The 19720-nt window shown below is 44.9% G+C and overlaps 1 protein-coding gene and 1 long non-coding RNA gene across 3 annotated transcripts in view; one reads left to right on the top strand and one right to left on the bottom strand.

Annotated features, from left to right (window-relative positions):
- Positions 1 to 19720, bottom strand: part of LOC310683263 — a 418618-nt gene that overhangs the window by 389398 nt on the left and 9500 nt on the right. The window lies entirely within an intron of this gene.
- On the top strand, positions 1354 to 13542 carry HERPUD1 (homocysteine inducible ER protein with ubiquitin like domain 1). Of its 2 annotated transcripts, none has more exons than XM_083454556.1 (8): positions 1354 to 1641; positions 6022 to 6099; positions 6204 to 6266; positions 7171 to 7298; positions 8496 to 8603; positions 8917 to 9267; positions 10939 to 11044; positions 11956 to 13542. In XM_083454556.1, the coding sequence occupies exons 1-8, from the start codon at positions 1462 to 1464 to the stop codon at positions 12112 to 12114; spliced, it is 1173 nt and encodes a 390-aa protein (XP_083310682.1). In that variant the 5' UTR covers positions 1354 to 1461; the 3' UTR covers positions 12115 to 13542. The 2 variants fall into 2 exon arrangements, with proteins under 2 accessions (XP_083310682.1, XP_083310683.1); XM_083454557.1 differs by having other exon boundaries at positions 1403 to 1641; positions 11959 to 13542.

Here is a 19720-nt window from a genome sequence, read left to right as displayed (position 1 = left end):
GGATGCTCACTGTCCAAGCATTGTCCCTACAAATGCAGTCAATGCTGGCAAGTGACAGCAGGAGTTTGGAGGCCATAGGGAGCTGCCTTCTGCTGCATCTGTCTTAAATCTATCCAGCTCAGCATTCTTCACACTGAAAGGTTCCAGACATGGTTTCCAGGGTTTCAGAACGACACCTACCTGGAGATGCTGGGGACTGAACCTGGGACCTTCTGCATGCAAAACATGAGCTACGGCCAGCATGATGGCTCCCCATCCCACCATTGGACTTTCCACTCCCTAGCACTTAATTAATCTATGCCTATGCCTCTTGCTCACACCATTTTGAGCCAGGAAATCATTCTCCCCTCTTCTCAAAACCTATTTGCTCATATGCTCCAAAGCATAAGAATATAAGAAGACCCCACTGGATCAAGCCAATGAACCACCCAGTCCAACATCCTGCTCTCACAGTGGCTGAACAGATTTCTGTGGGAAACCAGCAAGCAGGATTTGCACACAAGAGCCCTCTCCCCCAGGTGTGTAGCATTGGGGGGGGGGGGGTTGCTGCCAGGACAATCATCCCAGGAGGCCACTCATGCCATCCTCCCTGAGCCAGCCCTGCGCCACTTTGAGAGGCTGGGGAGGACAGTGTAAGAAGGAGGCAACAGCCTTGCGCCCTTCGATCCCAACCCCTTGAGCTAGATGGACCAATAGTATAAGGCAGCTTACTATGTTCTTGGGAAAGGCTGTAGCACAGCATCACAGCACCTGCTTTGCATGCAGAAGGACTTCCCCAGCATCTGCAGGTAAGGTTGGAAATGCACCCTGTCTGGAAACCCTGGAGATCATTACTAGCCAGTGTAGTCACTACTGACCTTGATGGACCAATGATGAAAGGCAACTTCTGCTATGCTTATTTAAAAATCAGCCCGTCTTCTTTTTAGAATCATGAGGACTAGAAACTTATTTTTAGGTACAAGCCCACAGCTCAGAGGTAGAGCATGAATAAGATCGCTAATTCAACCCCCAATGGCAGCATCTCCAGGCAGGCCTGGGAGAGACACCCTGACTGAAACCCTGGAGAGCCGCTGCCGGCCAGTGTAGACAGTACTAGATGGACATAAGGCTCTGACTCAGTAGAAAGCAGCTTTTTACGATCCCACGGCAAAACAAGGCATCATGTGACATGTAAATATAGAAAACTGCAGGTCCCGGCCGAGTTTGTTTCCTTCCCCCTTTTGGCCACGCCTCCCCCTTTGGCCGCGCCCAGATAGGCCTCGCTCTCTTTCCTACCCCTCCATCTGCCTCCGGACAGACAGGCGGCTTCTGATAGGCCCACGTTTCGAGCCGGCGGCCAATCCGTGGAGGCCACAGCGGCGCCGCGAGGAGGGCGAGGCTATATAAAGGAGGGGGCCGCGGATGAGGAAGTGAAGCGTAGCTGTTGGAGTGGTGGAAGCGAGAATTGAAAGCGGAGACTCGATGGCGGAAGCCCCGGTAGGGCCCGGCCGGATTCCGGGAGGCGAGGCCGAAGGGGAGGAGGTCTCGCTCGTGGTCAAGAGCCCCGCGCTGCGGCACCCCGACCTCCGCCTGACCGCCCAGCGCTCGTGGAGCGTCCGTCGCCTCAAGGCTGAGCTCCGCCGCCGCCACCCGGATGCCCCGGTGAGTCTGCGAAGACTCGCTCTCGTCCTTCTCATACGGCACTTCCCCACCTCTTCCTTCCTTCCTTATTTATTTATTTAAAATCTGTTACGGGCTACACTGCTCCTGAGCGGGGAGGCTCTGTTTGAGAAAACTCTCTCCTATGGAGCTTCCAAATTCAGACGCAGCCTAATTCGGAAGCTGCCAGGGTGGGACAGGCTGGGGGTTTTTTGCCTTTGAGCTCGGCTATGGCTGGCGGCTTGGGGGTTGAAATTGGGAGATGTGAACTTTTAAAGGGGCGAGAGTAATGTTTGATAGTGACTGGGCGGGGGCCAGAGGCTGAAGGCATGGACGGACGTAAATAATACCATTAAGCCAGCCTTCCCCAATGCAGGGGGCTTCCAGATTTTGGGGCTGCAACAACTAATGCCCCCCCCCCCCCCGGAGCGCTGGCTGTGGCTGTTGGGAGCTGTAGTCCCAACAATATCTAGAGGGCTGCATGTTTGTTAATTTGCATTTATGCCCCAGCATCTTCTCCAAAGATCTCAAGGTGGTACGAATGATTCTCCCTCTCCTCATTTAATCCACATAACAACCTTGTGAAGTAGGTTGAGTGAGTGACTGGCTCCCAAGGTCACACACAGTAAGAGCTTCATGGCCCAGTGGCAATTTGAACCCTGATCTCCCAGGCCCCACTGTATTAAGCAGAGCAGGAGATTGATTTTTAATCTCTTCCCACAACCCTCCTTTTAGAAAATTTAGGACTCTGAAACCAAACATGGCCTTGAATGACAGGCTTCCTGGATCACATCTGTGGCCCTTCTAGCCCAGTTTTCTGCCGCGTACAGTGGCCAACAAGTTGTTTCATGGAGGGCATGAAGGCAAAAGTTTTTTTCATGCAGTTGCTCTCCTGTGACTGGTATTCAGTGGCATACTGCCTCTGCACCTGGAGGTTCTATGTTGCTGTCGAGTGGCTGGTGATAAACCTGGTTGTTGTCTAAGATCTTCCCTCTGTCATGGAATATTAGTTGCTGGTGAGACTTCTGGAGTTGCGCTTTTATTCCACTTAAAGATTTCCCATAGGCATCTGGTTGGTTACCGTCAGAAGAGAGTGGACTCGAAGGGCCTTCAATCTGATGTAGCAGCACTCTTAACACTATGAAAAGATTAAGTTTGCTCTTGTATTACTCATTTTTATTTCATGAAATTTATACAACACTTGGTTGCGGGAGAATGCCTCAGTGGTTTGCATGGTACCTGCCACCATATTCACCATAGTTCCTTTCTTTCAACTCTTCCCCCAGTCACTGATTTTTGAAGCCTTTATCTCTCTTACGCTCAAAGGCCTTTTTCTGTTTTCTATTTGCTTTTTTATGTATCCATTATGTACCTTGGCTTTTCTCCAGTGATCTGGGTACATGGTGATATCTGCTCTTTCTTCCTGCAGGTAGGTTAGGTTGTGGGGTGGAGAATGGCTCAAGGTGCCTCTGTGACCTTCATGGCCAAGGAGAAATTTGTCTCCGTGGTCCAGTGTTCGTTCGCTGCATTGGCTTGTTCTTCCCCCAGTTCTACCTCTCACCTTATTTCTTTTTCCTCATCCACTTCCCCCCTCCTTTCATAGTTGTTCTTTCTGCTTAGGCTGGTATCTCCGGTTTCTGCAGCCTTCTTCCTGTTCATGTTCTCTCCAGGCATCTTGGCCTGTACTTACTCTCTAAACAGCCTTTATATAGCAGCAGTTGGAATCTTAACATTTCTCACTATGGACTAGGAAGCTGCCAGTAGTGTTTTAACAGACTTTGGAGCATAGAATGCCTGCAAGTGCAATGTGGTGATTTTGATTAAAGTCATCATTGTGATCATCTTGGCCTTTGTCCCCCCCTTGCTGTTTATCCGCTTAGTACTGGGGTGATGTATTGCTTTTGCCAAATGTGATTTTTTTCCATCGCCCATGCCCAGAGCAAAAGGCTCCCTCCACATCAGCAAGCAGTGTTACATAACCAAACAGTCTGGGCACCTCTTGGCAGCTGGTCATTCTGTTCTGGGAGTTTAAGCTTCTTTGAACAGGGTTTTTTCACTCTTCTGCCAAACAGATGATGCAATAGGGCTTAGGTCTTACTCACTTGTCGCTCTTGATTTATTACATTTGGATGTCAGATGCTGAAATTGCCGAATTCATGGCCAAGGCAAATGATTTCATCATTTTGTGGCTTACAATAAATGATCAGAGATCCTCTGTCTGAAGAAGCTTAAAGCAGCAAAAATCCCCTAATGAACATATGGGGTTATTTTTGTTCCATTCTGTTTTTCAGGTTAAGAACCAGCAGTACTTTGTCACTTTCTTTGCAATGCAAATGACCCAGCTGGTGGACCAGTTTGCTATTTTGGCAAGGATGATTTGAAAAACCAAAAAAGGGTTATTAGTGCTGCTTTTCTCCAGTACAACTAGTAGCAAATGTTGTGTTTGAATTCAAAACAGATTGGGACAGCCACGTAAACGTTCTGAAACTAACTCTTCCCTTTTGGTCTGATACTGACACTACTTCACAATGTTATAGTTTGTTAGCAACAAGAAAAGATTGATCCAGCTAGTAAGTCTAGTTTATTTTATTCTTCATTCAGTTTACAAGAATGACATGACCAGCGTTGGATCCTCCCATTGTGCTTGGCGCATTTTGTGACAAGAATTTCATTAGCACGAGCAGTTTTTGAGTTCTGGGTTGCAGTACTGCGCCTAAGATTTCAGATTAAAACTGCAGAGTGGAAGGAAAGGAGGACCTTTTTCTGTCTCCCCACTTCCAGCCACTCTCTGAAGACTGGAGAAGAGACCCTCTTAAGAACGTTAGGGGGGCAGGCAGGGGAAGAATGCCTTTGTTTTTTGCAGTCTTCAGATGAGGACTAGACCATGTGAAAAATGAACATAAGACTTTAGCTGCAGTTCATTCATTTTCAGCTTTGTATTCTTATATTTAAAAAGTATGCCTAGACTTTACGTTGTTGTGCCCATAACCTAGGTTGAAGGTGCCATTTAGCTCCTAGCTTTCATATCTCAGTTTCTAACACTGAACATGACGGATGCATTTTGGCACAGCAGTTAAAATATGGTATATTAAAATAAAAATTAAAATACGCTAATTCACAGATTAGGTACCAGGACATGCTAGCGTACCTCAAAATTAAATTAAAGGCTCCTGTGCATTGAGTACCCACCCCCAGAAGATGCCACCCACTCTATCTTATAGATAAGTAAAACTTACCTTGTTATTTTCTAACAGTGAAAAAGGATTTGTCTTCACATCCATTCCCTCTGCTAGCATGTTTGCAGGGGTGGGGGTTCCTACTGTGGAATTCATACTTGACCCTCCAGCAAGTAAAATTGTCTCTCATAACACTTCAGTTAGACCAGTTTGAAATTTCCAGTAATGCTGCGGTGTCAAGAACTGCAATTTCAAAGAAGTCTGGCACAGTTAATTTCTAAATATAAGTACCTTAAGAGCAAAGTAGGGGGTTACCGGTAATTCTGAGATTGAAATAGTCCTACAGAAACCCTATTTGCAATTAGAGAAAAGAGTTATAATAAGGTTCCTAACTGGAGATAGTGATTCATACTGGCTTCTGTCAACCTGGCCAAGGTTTCTCATAGTTAGCTGGAGGTAGAACTTTGGTCAAAGTGGACATTCTTGTCTGATGTTGCAAGTGGCTGACCATTGCACTTGTCAAAAACACACAATAAGGATTCAAAGTTTTGTTGATGAAATCTCTACAACTGTCTGGTATAAACAGAAACTGATGTTATTGTCTGGACTCTGGAACCAGTTCTTACCAACAGCAACAACACGAAGCTAGGGCTAAAAAACGAATTATAGGCTTGCTGATGGTGGGTGCCTTGCCTATCAACATCAGTATCTTGGCTTATATTAGAGGGTTGTACTTCGTGCCCCATAATGTAAGTGCAGTCTTATTTTTCACTCTCACTCAGTCACCAGGTTGATGAAGCAGGTGTGGAGTTCTTAGATGTGGGTATGTCTGAAACCCTTTTTTGGGAATATGTGTCCCAAAAAGGTCTTCTCTGACCTGACAGCATGCATCTGTTCTGCCTCCTAGAGGTCCAACAAGCAAATCCAAAGTAGTTTCCAAGCATTACTATAATTGAGGATCTCAGAAATGCATAACTTGTTCATGCAGTAGCTTTGTATTACAAATAAGTTTGCTACAAGAAGGATGGGATGTAAATACTCCAAATCAGACAGTTGTGTGTTTTTGTTTTTGCGTTGTTTGCAAAGGTACTTTGTTAAGATGGAAGTTGCATAAATCAATAAATATTGCACATGTTAAGTTCTGCATGGCTGTTCTGCATAATTCAACAGAATGGGTCCTGACCATTGTGTTCTCTTCCTCTTAAAGCCTGAAGACGTTCAGAGACTGATTTATTCTGGGAAGTTGTTACAGGACCATCTTTACCTGCGAGATGTGCTTGCCAAGGTACTTGGATGCTGCTAGTATTGCTTTTGTTAACTCTAGTGGATCAGCAAGTAAATGCAATAAACTGAACTCTTGTTTGAAACTTATTTTGGTTTATATTTCAGCAGGATATGGTGCATGCTCTCCACCTGGTGTGCAACTCAAAACTGCAAGAAACAGACTTGAAGGTATTTATAAACTGATAAGTTGTTCAGATTCCTACCTTACCTTTATCCACAATTTAGGTATAGTTCCCCTTGGAGCTGTTACTACAGCCTTGTAAGAGCATGAATATTGCATTGCTCTGTAAACCATAGCAGGTCCACCACTTGCATCTGTTAGAGTCCTGGGAAGCTCACTATTAGGCCATAAGAGAGGTAACCACTCCCAGAGATTTGGTGCCTTTGGTGCAGCTTTTATCCATGTGATGGTTATATTTGTCATAATGTTGAAATAAAGCTGTTGCTGGTGTGTAAACAGAAGCTCTGTTCATATGTGTGGTATGTTGCACCCCTCAGTTCATTCTGCTTGAATGCTTGCTATGGACATTTGTGTCTGCACACCTGAAACTTACTTCTTTGTGTTTGGGGAATAGGCCCTCTGGGAACGTGACTGACGGGGGGATTTCATTTGGATGCCAAGGGGACTTCTCCCCGGCTGTATTCTGCTATTCTGTTGTCAGTCTAGTAGAACTGTCCCAGAAACCAGCACACTTACCAAACGAAACAGGAGCAACGTATGCGTAGCACTTAGTAACTTTAGGTAGGAGAATGCCCTTGTAAGGTGCTTTGGTGGGAGCAATAGAAATTCAAGCAGAACTTTTCAGAAAAAGAATTGTTAATGAAAAATTGTGAGGTAAATTACTAAAGTCTTGTCACAGAAGGTGGTGTGGGGAGGGAGAAATGAGGTGAAGGCAAGCCAAGAGCAGTTGTGTAATGGTGTTTGGGAGAGGAAGGAACAGGGTTGAAACCATGGAGGGTACAAGTTATACCTCCCTTTCCTTGCAATTTGTCTGAAAATCCTCTCAAAAGGGAGGGAGAAGCTCCCATGCAGACACATTCTTAAGTTTCAGCTGATCAATGTTTTCCTCAGGTTGTTGAAGCCAAGCATCAGCCAGCAGCCTTTAGCCAAGACCCGCCTTTGCTTCCTTCAGTTCATGCTTTGAGTCAGACGGACATCCTCGGCAACCAGCCCCTTGCAGCAGAGAATGCTGGCGATAGGTACGTGTGGTGTGAGTGGCTCGGTTCTACCTGTTGGGTACCTGCTTGTTGCCTGCTTGTTCAGACAACTTGCTCTGGAATCTGTGTACCCTTGAGATGGCATCTATGTACCCTCTTGGCAGGAGCTCGTGCCCCTGGCCTGCTACTGGAATGGGTGCCTAGCAGTGCACCCTAACTCCACATGTGAGGTACCACTTTGGGGAAAGCAAAGAACAACTGTGCAAATGAGAGTAATGCCTGTCTCTCCTTCAAGCCTTTGGCTTTGGTTTTGACCTTCTCCAGCACCCAGCGCAAATACAGTGGTACCTCAGGTTAAGAACTTAATTCATTCTGGAGGTCCGTTCTTAACCTGGAACTGTTCTTCACCTGAAGCACCACTTTAGCTAATGGGGCCTGCTGCTGCTGCATAATTTCTGTTTTCATCCTGAAGCAAAGTTCTTAACCCGAGGTTCTATTTCTGGGTTAGTAGAGTCTGTAACCTGAAGTGTCTGTAACCCAAGACACCACTGTAAATAAATGCCTGCCTTCTCCTTGCAAGCCTGCTTGGCATGTGAGAGGCCTTGGGGAGGAGAGAGATGAGTTGGTGGTGAGCATAACTAGCAGCTTGCTAGCAAGCCAAACCAAAGACTCCTGAGTCCCTAGTATAGGGATAGTCAACTTGGGGCCCTCCAGAAGTTGGACTGCAGCTCATGCATCCCTGATCATTGGTCATTCTTCTTGAGGGTGATGCGAGTTGTGGTTCAGCAACATGAGGCCCAGGACGTCAGCATGTTTTCCCCAATGGAACTTTGACTGCAGCACAGTTTAATTCTTCCTTCTGATTCGTTGGTGATGCATTTAAAATGTTACAATCTAAAAGGCCTGACACACAAGGATTGGGGAAGAAGGGAGGGCGAGGAAGGACACCCAGGGACAAGTTCCTTGTTGTAAAGACTATGTAACCAACAGCTGGAATGAAAAGAGCTTAGAGAGAGGAGCCACAAATAGTTTGTCTTTTACCAGAGCAGAGATGCAGAAACCCTGCCAGTCCATTCTCTTTTCCACTTCAATAGCCTGAAGATTAAATGCTGATAATACATCCTTGGCCTGGAGGGTACAGCATTACAAAATCCTTGCCATACAATTTTCAGTTAGGGCAAGGGAGAAAAAATAGTATGCCTGTCCTGATTAAGCATATTTTCTTCTCCTCTGCATCAGATCTGTACCGGTACAGCACTGCTTTCAAGGCTATTCATCCTATACAACATACCGCATGCTGCAGTTCTGGTTCCATCAGTTTTATGCAAGACAATACTACATGCAATAGTAAGTTGCTGTCTTCGTTGTGATCTATTTCTACAAGGAGTTAAATCCCAAGCATTTTGACAAATTTGCATACTCTTGTGATGTGGCTGAAAAGCTAGGGCTCTCGCTTGTATGTGTTCAGTGTTAGCTTATATCAAACCCCTGGCACAAATAAGCGGTGGTCCTTGGTGATTCACTCAATCAAATACACCCTTGAAGTGCACCTGTTGTTGGCTTGCTATTTTGAGGCTGCCAATTTGTTTCGTGCGCATCATAGTTGAGCAAGCTCTCACCAGCTTTCTAACTGAGCTCATGACTTTTATTTTGCATCTAGCATGGCTGCCAGTGCTGTTTCTGGTGACGTATCCTCTACACGAAGTACGCAGGAGATCCCAGTTGCAGCCCCGGTTGCGGCCCCAGCTCCTCTTTCTGGTCCTTTTCCTGCTGAAAACCAGGCCGGAAATCAAAATGTTCCCCCTCAGGTAAACCCAGGGGTGAACCAGAACCTTCGCATGAATGCCCAGGGAGGGGCTTTGATGGAAGAAGAAGAAGAAGGCGGCAATCGGGATTGGCTGGACTGGCTCTACTCAGCAACCCTCTTCTACGTCTTCATCAACATTGTGTATTTCTACTCCAGTATGAGCAGGCTTCTCATGGTGATGGTGGGCACCCTGCTGATGTACCTGTAAGTTTCTGCGGCCTCATCTTATCTCTCTCACTTTTTACCACTAATCTTGGTGCACATTATTTTAAAATAAGTGTCTGCTGGGGGAGACTAGTGGCCAAGTGTGGACATGATGTCAAACTGTGATCAAGGCTTTGGGGTTGCACAGTTGCTCAGCCTGGCCATGAGAAGATAGCGAGAACATACCACCTAAGAACACAGGAAGCTACCTTATATATGAGCCAGACCCTGTCAGTCTAGCTCAGTATTGTCTTACCTTGGCTGGCAGTCATTTGCCAGTATTTCAGGCAGGGCTGAAAGCCTGCCCTACCAGGAGATGCCATTGGGGACCTAGATGCAAAGCAACAGCCTCCAACCTATGGTTGGTTGACAAAATATCATTAACATCCAAAGTGGAGGGCAGGGCAGCTTAGTTTTAACCACAACTTGTTAACGTGTTGGGATCATAAACCACAATTTAATTTGCTCCACTAAGCTTATTTCCTGGTAGGCTTTGGTACAGAAAACCATGGTTTACAACAAGAAGTGAAAATTTCCTATTATGGCTGGCAGGGAGCATATGTGAGCAGGCCTCTGTATATAAAGCTAAACTGTGGTTTCCTGTTTTATCTGAGCTGGCCTACAAACTCCCCTGGACATATTGCTGCACCTCCCTTTAAATGTAAGGAGGCTAGTACTTCAAACATCTACTAAAATACCACTTGTGAGGGTTTAAAAGGAAACATGCACCACAGGTAAAAAAAATACCTTGTTTTGCAACCTGTCACTCATTTTCACTGTTGCACATACAAGAACTGTAGGCTAAACACTGACGTCTGAATTTGTCCTAGTAAACTGTCCTCTCCTTTGTATGCATTTCTCACCAGTGGGACTGAGGCACAGACAGCTCTTTACTGAATGCAGTTTTTATACATTAGCAACAGTAAAAGCTCTTCAGCTTTTGCAGTTTGTTGGTAAACTTGGGTAGACAGCCATTCAGTTTATGTTGGCAGCCCTTTAAAGGGACACTGATTTGAACAAAATAACTGTCTTTGGTCTTTTTTATTTAGCAAAATTTATAAGCCGCTTGATAGTTTAAAAAAAGGAAAACCTCTTCAGCAGTTTACAAAAATATAAAAAACTAATAAAATTACTGATAAAACAATTAAAACCTATTAAACAGTTTCAAAAGATGATTGCAATCAGCTGCTAAAAAGAAATGAAACGTAACTTATACATGTCTGGATAGGCCTGATATCAATAGGCAGGGAGTTCCAAAGTGTAGTTGTAAGAAAATGGTATTTTAGTGTGGCTACAAGTATTATAATAATAATATAATAATTTATTATTTATTCCCCAGCCACTCTGGGTGGCTCCCATCCGAACATTAAAAACACCTGTGCCAGTTATGCAGATGGAAGCAGTTGAGTGGACATATATGGGATAAGGTGATTCAGCAAATAACATTTCCCACCTTGAAAGTCACATTACGGATGTCATGCAGAACTCTGAGCTGTCTTCTATGAAATAACTGGAAAGGCTTGTACAGCAGGGGCTAAGTCAGTTGCTCTCCTCCTGTCCTTGAATATTGAATGGAGACTCTCCCATGCCAGATGGGTTATCCTGACAGAGGGTTTTTTCAGACTTCCTTTTGGCATTCTGTCTTATACCTCACTGGTTTTGTCTTCTCAGGCACCAGGTTGGATGGTTTCCTTTCAGGAGGAGGCCAGCTCAGCCTGCTGAGAACAATATTCCTCTCCAAGCAGCTGTTAACCAAGACCAAAACAATAATTTACAGGTAAGTTCCTAACAGGATATAATTTCATTCATAAGCACAATTTTGAATGGTCTGATGAACTTTCCAGCCCAAACCTAAGCAGCTCAGAATGAATGCCACTCGTTCAGAGGGACTTGCTTCCTGGATAATTGAGCTTGTTTAGGGTTTCAGCATTGCCTCAGTACTGTTTCTACTGTATATTCTGTCCACATATCTTAAGTGGCTTAGCGCTTATGTACTGTAAATTGCTCTGTGCGACAAAATAATTTAGGATGCAAAGTGTGCATTCGGTATTGGCTTCCACTTAGCACAGTCGACGTGCTAAAATTATGTTGTAGAACTTGAGATGAATCAAGATGTTGAATCATTTGTTGGGCATTTTCCTGATTTGGTGGTGCTGGTTCTATAATGTGCCCTGTGCTTTGTATGTGAGACCCAGCGCTGGGCAGCACCAAATATTTTGGTCCTTCAGGGGTGGGGCATTCCTTTTTTCAGGCAGCCAAACCATCTCCAGCTCCTGGCTCTTCCTGTTGACTGAAGGCTTTGGAGACCTGATGATGGAAAATGTCCATCTCCCAGGCCCTAGATGTCACTGCTAACGTTAAATGAGGTGTAATGTGTTGAATTAATGCAGCAACTGTGTGCTATCTCAGAAATGGTTTTTGGATCCTGCATGTTGTTAATACGTGCTTGGAGAGCAGGTTGCTCCCAGCTTCTAATGAGGTCCTTGCATGAAGTGCTCTCCCTTCACAGAGTCTGCCTAGCCAAATATATCTAGTTCATGTGACTTATGACAAAGTAAACCTACAACTGGTAATATTTGCCAGTGTCGAATCTAAAGCTACCCAGGAAGAAAGCCGTAGCACTGCAGGAGAAGGTCAGTTCATGATCCTGTCGGGGAATTATTACATCTTTCTCTTTCCTTGGTTTAGCAGGAGGAAAATGCGGGGGGTCAGGGTGAAATGGAGGCACCTGACACCACACCAGAGAGTCAACCAGCACCGTCTTCGTTCATGAGCACTGCCTGGCTTTTCTTCAAGACTTTCTTTGCATCCCTCCTGCCTGAGGGACCCCCAGCTGTGGCCAACTAGCTGGCTGCTTAGCCACACAAATAGCCAGTAAACTGCAGCTGTCTGTTTGCTGTGAGACCTTTGGCTGAGCGAGGACTGGACTGGACACCAGTTTGAAAGCTGGAAGTGGCCTGGTATACCAATGGAAGAAAAGGAATTACTCTGCTTTCAGAAGCGAAAGATAGAGATTGCAGCAGCCATAAGACCAAAGTACAGAGTGCCAGTGAATTGTATGGGAAACATTGAGTGAAGGCCTACAGCAGTGTGCAATTCTGTACTGAATGCAAGTAAGGCTGTTGATGGACCAAGAGTGAGAGAAGCACATTGCTTCTGCTGGTGTAACTTGATTCCTGTTGGAATGTATCTCATGCTTTAATTACACTGAGTGTAGTATCTTGCGCAACCAGTGAATTGCTAGATATGTATTATAAGAGTTGTACAGGGAAGATTTATGCCAAAAATAATTAAAAGCTGTGCTTGCGCTCAATAAATGTAGGGAGCTGTTTGCATAAATAGCTTCCTACTGAAGATTCAGTTGAGCTTTTTATACTAAACAGTATAGCAAGAGCAACCAACCCACATGTACAGGTTCATGTCAAGAACTATCACCCAGTTTTATCAGTTGGAGTGATCATGTAGATCCAAGCATTCTTTCCCTTGATAAAATCTTCCAGGCTGCTTTCTGTTAGGACTTCTGATAAGCATCTAATCAAAAATATTGTCAGCTGTTTTTGCCACCACTTTACAAACTCAAGATATCTGCAAACTAGAGTCTTTTGCAAGCAAGGCTTAGAAAGATGATGGCCCATCTGTCTGTTCCTGAATTTCAGCAGTGGAATATTTCTCTGCATTCTGTTTTTTGTGCATTGTATTAAATGGGTTTTTTAAAAAAAGTCTTCCAGAAGAAGTTCTCTAAAACATGCATTATGTTACTAGCTTAATTTCTAGTGGTTTGTATTTTAAAAGAAGCATGCAACTATGCAAGTATGAAGAAAACCTGGGAAGGGAAATAGGTATTGAAAATGTCATATTCACATTTTAAAGCTTGTGCTTTTAAAGGGTAAATGGTTGAAGAGCAGTATATTTTGTGCCTTTGGGATCTGGAGATGTTTTTCCTTTGCTCCTTATACTTTAGGAGACATTCCTGATACCTCCACTTCTGTTCATCTTTGGCGTGCATCTCCTAGAACTTAATGAATTTGCATTGAGAATCTTTTCAGCTCAGGGATAATTTTTCTTAGATTATCTTAACACACAGGGCCATTGTCCTGCGTATACATTGTGAATATCAAATGATGCTGAATTTATATTTTCCCTATTGCAGATTGTAAGCCTTCAGTTCATATCAACTTCATCTGTACAGCTGACCACTTTCTCTTGTATGATATCTGTTGAACAAAGTTTAACACGCAATGACTTACTTTTATTAAACTTAGATATTGCTGTCTAGCTGTTCATTTGTCGGCCACTGCACAGGTAAAACTGTACAAGAAACTGTCCAGTCAGGCATTAAGGACAAATGGGTATAACTGAGTGGCTGAGAATCTGAACTCCTTTCCCTGTACTTCTCATTACCTGGCTCAATTATCTGGCAGTCTGTTCCAACTTTACTCCAGGTCTGCGATGCTGAAGGCTATCATCAGTACTTCATCATAAGATGAATAGGACAAGAAGAGCCCTGCTGGATCACACTCTAGCATTACTTTCTGGGCAGTGCTGCCGGCAAGGCTGTTGAGAACTGTGCTGCTAAGACAACAAAAGCTCCCGTCCTTCACTTGTAAGGATAGAGAAAACACCAGTCTCTGGGAAACAATTGAGGAAATAAAGTGCATGCCATACATACAAACAAACAAACAAACCATCAATCAGTAGTGGCAAACTGCTGGAGATATTTTGTGGGATGCAGCCATGAAATTTGTTACTTGCCTTGGGAAGGTAGCAGATGCAGGCAAATAGCTATGTGGCAAAATCTTCCACTGTTCCTCCTTTGCCTCCTCCCCAAGTTGGTACGGTCTATGCAGCTGTAGGTGCATATGCAGCTGAAGGCCCCTGGCGGGTGGAATCTGCAGGGGGTGGGTTTTCAGCTGCTTTCTGGGCTGCTCACAGTAAACAGATGGTGACCCTTTGCAACAAAAGTGCTTTGCATCAAAATTGTGAAATAAACATATACAAATAATTACAATGGAGCATTTCGTTTTCAAAACAGCCTGAGTCTGCAATTGAAGAAAACTAAATGAAAAGGCAGCTGCTGATTTTTGGGGTGTCCTGAATTTTGTTGGTGTATTTCTTGTGGGAATTTTCTGCTCAGGTATAAATATAACTTGGCCAGCCTTGGCAACCCTAGCAGCTGGACTTGGTTGGTTGAGGTGATGCCATTTGCTCATTACCCTCCAGGCTGCAAGGAGCTTGGGCAGGGTAGCTGTGTCTGAGTCAAAAGCACAGGCATTTATTCTGAAGACTTCTCAAACTCGTGATTGACTGACCACAAGGTGGCAGATTGAGTAAAGACCTGAAAGCAGCCTTGCTGAGCTGCTGCTCTCCTTGCCTTCAAGTAATTTAGGGTTGTGATAAGTTTCACCCTCATTTTACCTCCCCTTTTTGGGCAAGGTCTTTGAGCAGGTGCTCATGGCCAGATTCAGGCTCTTGGGTAAAACTTGATTTCCTAGATCCCTTTCCATCTGGGTTTAGGCACTGAAACTGCCTTGGTTGCACTGTTATGATGAGCTCTGTTGGCAGAAAGAAAGTGGAAGCATGTCCTTATTAATTCTTGATCTTTACTGCAGTTTCCAATACCATTGACAGTGCTCTTCTGCTGGAGTGGCTGTCCAAGTTGGGGGTGGGCGGCACAGCACTGCAGGGGGTTCCAGTCCTACTTGGATGATTGTTCTCAGGGGTGGGGATGGGTGTATTGCTCAGCCCTGTGAAGCCTGCAGTGTGCAGAGTTTAATCCCCCTCCCCCATGTTGTTCAACATCTACATGAAACTGCTGAGTGGGGTAATAATGAGCTTTAAGGGCAGGGACTGGCACTTCCTAGGTATCCCTGTCCCAATGCCAGAAATCTAATCACTGTACCATGCTTGGCCTTCCAGGGACCCAAAAAATGTATGTAATGGTACCCTGCCCCCCAAAAAACCTATTTTAAAGTAAAGCCATGGGGAAATAAAATGTGAGAAGGAACACAATAGCATTTGAAAAGCCATGGTGTTGGTGGGAGCAAGCAGGTAGAGAAAGGGTTAAATGCCCCCATGCATCCCCAGCTGCTGCTTCATTTATTTCTCTCCCCCAAACCAGTTTTCCTTTACTAAAAAGTCTTAAGAATAGACTATGTTAGCCCCTTGATCTTCCTGCTGCCAGCATCCTCTGTGAAGGAATTGGTTCCAGTGTTTGAAACTTACCTCCTTGTTGAGACCTCTCCAAACAGCCTTGCCAAGGGAGCTTTGTGGATGAAGGAAGTTTCCTTATGCGGCCTCAGACACTGGGCCACTTAACTCAGTATTGTCCACGCTGACAGTGGCTCTCCAGGGTTTCAGGCTTCTTAGCCAGTCTTAGGGACGCGGGTGGCGCTGTGGGTAAAAGCCTCAGCACCTAGGGCTTGCCGATCGAAAGGTCGGCGGTTCGAATCCCCGCGGGCGGGGTGCGCTCCCGTTGTTTGGTCCCAGCGCCTGCCAACCTAGCAGTTCGAAAGCACCCCTGGGTGCAAGTAGATAAATAGGGACCGCTTACTGGCGGGAAGGTAAACGGTGTTTCCGTGTGCTGCGCTGGCTCACCAGATGCGGCTTTGTCACGCTGGCCACGTGACCCGGAAGTGTCTGCGGACAGCGCTGGCTCCCGGCCTCTTAAGTGAGATGGGCGCACAACCCTAGAGTCTGTCAAGACTGGCCCGTACGGGCAGGGGTACCTTTACCTTTACCTCTTAGCCAGTCTTAGCAGGAGACACCAGGGCTTGAACTCAAGACCTCTGAATGCAAAGTTGGATACTCTACCAGTGAGCTGTGGTCCTACCCTGTGAGCAGTTAGGATATTACATAGTGTGGATAATAAGAGGGAATTATTCTTGTCCCAAGGCCCTCCACATGGAGCTGATTAGGGGACCTGGGCAAAAGTGTTGGCTCATAAGAAAATAGGGCAGTTCCTTTACTGGGGCCAACCAGAAAGTCGCCAAGCAGTGAGCACATTTTCAAGTTCTTCAGAGCTCTTCATCAGGTTGCACAACAGTGAACCTCCCTGGGAGGGCTTGACATGGGCATTTTGCAGGCTGAATTTACTTTCAGAAAAGGGTTCATGGATGGTGGTTGGGGTGGCTGAAAGGCAGATGGAGGCCACATGAAGAGAGAGGGCACTTTCCTTCTTCAGATAAAAGGACTTTATTTTATGTGCCATCCTTTGGGCCTGCTGGCATGGTTCTCCAAATCTTGGACAGATAAAAATGTGGCTTCCACATTCTGGGGGGAGAGTGGTGATCTCTTGCCTTCTTCATTCCCACTCAAGGGGACTTCCTTTTAGGTCCAGTGGCTTCCTGCATTGCCACCCAAGGGTGCTTGCTTCCCTTGCTCCCATGAGCACTGGCCTTCTGGATCCCAGCACAGGATGTGTAATTTCTTGCTACCACATTGATTACTAGAAGGACTAATAATGGAAACAATTTACTTTCAGTAAAGATTTGATGAACAGAGGTGAGGGGTGGTGGAAGGGCAGGTGGACACCTCTTATACCACAATTGAAAAAGGTAAGAAGTCTATTTTCCTATTCCCAGGCACGGTCGTCTCCTGTACCCCCTCTGGTCTCTTCCCTTCCTTACATTCCCACCAGCCTTCTGGATCCCAGCCCAGGAAGTTTCATTTCTTGCTTCTGCTTTGGTTTTGATTTTTCTTCTATGTAATAGAAAGTCTCTCTCTCGCTCTCTTCCCCCTCCCCACATCTCTCTGCGAAGTCTACTTCACAGGATTGTGGGGAGCATAAAAGTGTGGGAAACAACACTCCACAAGCAAGCTACCCTGAGCTCATGTTAGAAGGGTGAAGTCTAAATAGGAGTGAGAGGCGGAAATAAATAGTTGTATGGCATCGCTGGGCTCACTGAGGCAGGAACCCAAGGAAGCTGGCATTGGGGTATGCTATATAAAGCGATGCCATAATGAGGATATGTACCCCAAATCCCTTCAACAGTGCAGTGGATTGTGACATGCATGAGGAAGGCTTTCTCAGCATCCCCTGAGATGTGGTCGGGGCTCCTGGCCTGCACCTTTTGGGGTCATTTGGTGTGGCAAAATGTCTCAAGGCTGGCCCTGATTTGTGTGTTCCCTCTTGTACCACTGCAAAATACAATAGAGCTTATTCTGCAGTACCTGGAAATAAATAAAAAATCTATCTCAGGAAACAGATGCTCAGCAACAATGACTTATTGGCCTAACTTCCAGTGATTTAGATTAATGGACAGGGGGAAGCTTTTATTGTCATTGAGGGGAACTGCATGGCTGGCCTTTGAGCAGAAAAACAAACCCAGGGATTGATAACTCCCAGTTGGGGACCTACAAGGAGGTCTGTGTGACCCGTGTCTAGTCATCCTGACATAGTGGAACAAGTTGTACCTGTTACAAAATACCAAAGGGCACAAGCCATCTAAAGTCAATACTCATTAACATTTGTCAGCATTCCAAGTATAAACATTCTTGCGAGGAGTTTTCTCTGAGATGATTCACCTTTGTATGGCATTTTCAATAATATAGGCACCTTTATCTAAACTTTCCTCTACTATATGTATTTTTTGAATGCATGTTTTGGTTATACAGCTGCATTGCAAAATTTGGAGAAAAGCAGATTCTGAATGATAGCTGTGCTTTTGTTTGTGTAAGGTTTTTTGGAAGTGCAAATTAGGTGAACGTGCATCAGAAAGCAAACCAAAGCATCACCCTTATCCCTATATGAAATCCCATCGGTTTTGAAAGGAGATTTTAAAGCCAATGGGATATTTCCCCCTCTCCTAAGAATCATTGTTGCAGGGGCAGAGGCATAGTGGTCTGGGGTCACAGGGAGTTGAAGACCTGCTACTGTTTTTGCACCAGGGTCCTAGTGCCACCCAGTCAGCATGAAGGCACTAAGATGCTTTCTTACCCTTAAAGCCAATCAAAGAGTCAGCCGCTGATGTTGGGCTCCTAGGGTCACTCTGGAGAAGATGTGTGGGGAAAACACAGAGGAGGATTTGCTCTATGCTCCAAAGCTAAGCTTTTGGTAACGCTAGAAACACAAGAGGCTTTCATTTCAAGAGAACAGTGTGCAACAAGGAAAGCACAACTTAAGTCACTCTGAAAGGAAATATTGGCGCACTCCAGATCATTTACCCGTGTATGTACACAGCAAAATAGTATGTGTTGGCTGAAAGGGAACACATGGGGAACTGCACTGATTGTTGCAATGCATCCCCAGTTATTAGTATGTTTAATTATAAGATCATACAGTAATATTAGTGGGTTTCATAAACTTAGAAGGGGGTGCGGTTGTGACAATCATGAAGGGACTTTGCACTTGAGAATTTGCCACTGTACTACTGCACACAGCTGCAGAAGGCAGGCTGAAGCTTCTCCTTGTGGTCCTGATGAAAATCAGTCACCCTCCCGATGCACCTAGTATATTAATTTATATTAAAAAAACCCGTGATGTGGTTACTCACCCCACACAATTGTTGGGTAGCTTGTCTCCCACTGAAATCAGTGGACCTCCAAATGTTTGGCTATGTGGGTGTACAATATGAGAAATCTTACCCTCCAGCCCTTTCTTCTGTAACTATACATATACATAGTCGTGTGTGTGTGTGTGTGTGTGTGTGAAATAAGTGTAACCCGTAACAGAATTTGCTGCATTGAATAAAATAAACTGCCCTGGGATTATAAGAACCATGTGTAAACTCTGTTCTTCAAACCTCCAAATTCAGTGAAAGATCAGGTCCCTACTTCAGTGATGTGAATGTCCGGCAGTAACCCTTGAAAAGGGTATCTGAGGCCATTCACTCTTTCAACTCAGGATGTCTGCTTCCAGAAGCAGAACAAAAAGGATAATGCTGGAAAGCATTATTGCTATTTTTAAAGCTGTAAAGTTTCTAGCCAGTGGCTGGAATCCAGCTAAAGTTACTCACGGTGAAGATTCATCAGTGGGAGAAGTCAGTTGCTGTGACCATCTTACAACCATCTTCTACAGAACCTGTAGCAAAATCCTATGCATGTTTACTTGGAAGTCTATCATAACCAAAGAAATGAGCATAGGAAAACAGCCTTTGGCTTCCTCTATATGGTCTGTTTACTGAGCACTCATCCTGATTTCATTGCCCAAAGCTTATGTGGTGTTTAGATTAAACCTCCTCTTTATGGAGCATTCATTTAGATTTGTTTGCAAAGAGTTTGTCCAGCAATGAGTGCTCATCCCAAATTTATGCCAATTTGCATTGGGATGGGATTATGACTCGTTCACTCATTACACACTTTTTGGTGGTGTTCCTGTAACTTTTCTAACTGCAAAAAGTCACTATTGAGTCCGAGGTGCCTTTAGTTGTGTCTCTGATGGCTCATCCACACTTCCATTTGGTCCGTGTTTCATTGCCCTTGTCCCATGCTTTCTCGGCATAGGTCAGAGAGGTTT

This window comes from Podarcis tiliguerta, assembly GCF_965153285.1.
Source record: "Podarcis tiliguerta genome assembly, chromosome: 8".
Taxonomy (NCBI): Eukaryota; Metazoa; Chordata; class Lepidosauria; order Squamata; family Lacertidae; genus Podarcis; species Podarcis tiliguerta.
Note: the sequence above shows the minus strand (reverse complement) of the source record. Positions and strands in the feature narration are given on the sequence as shown.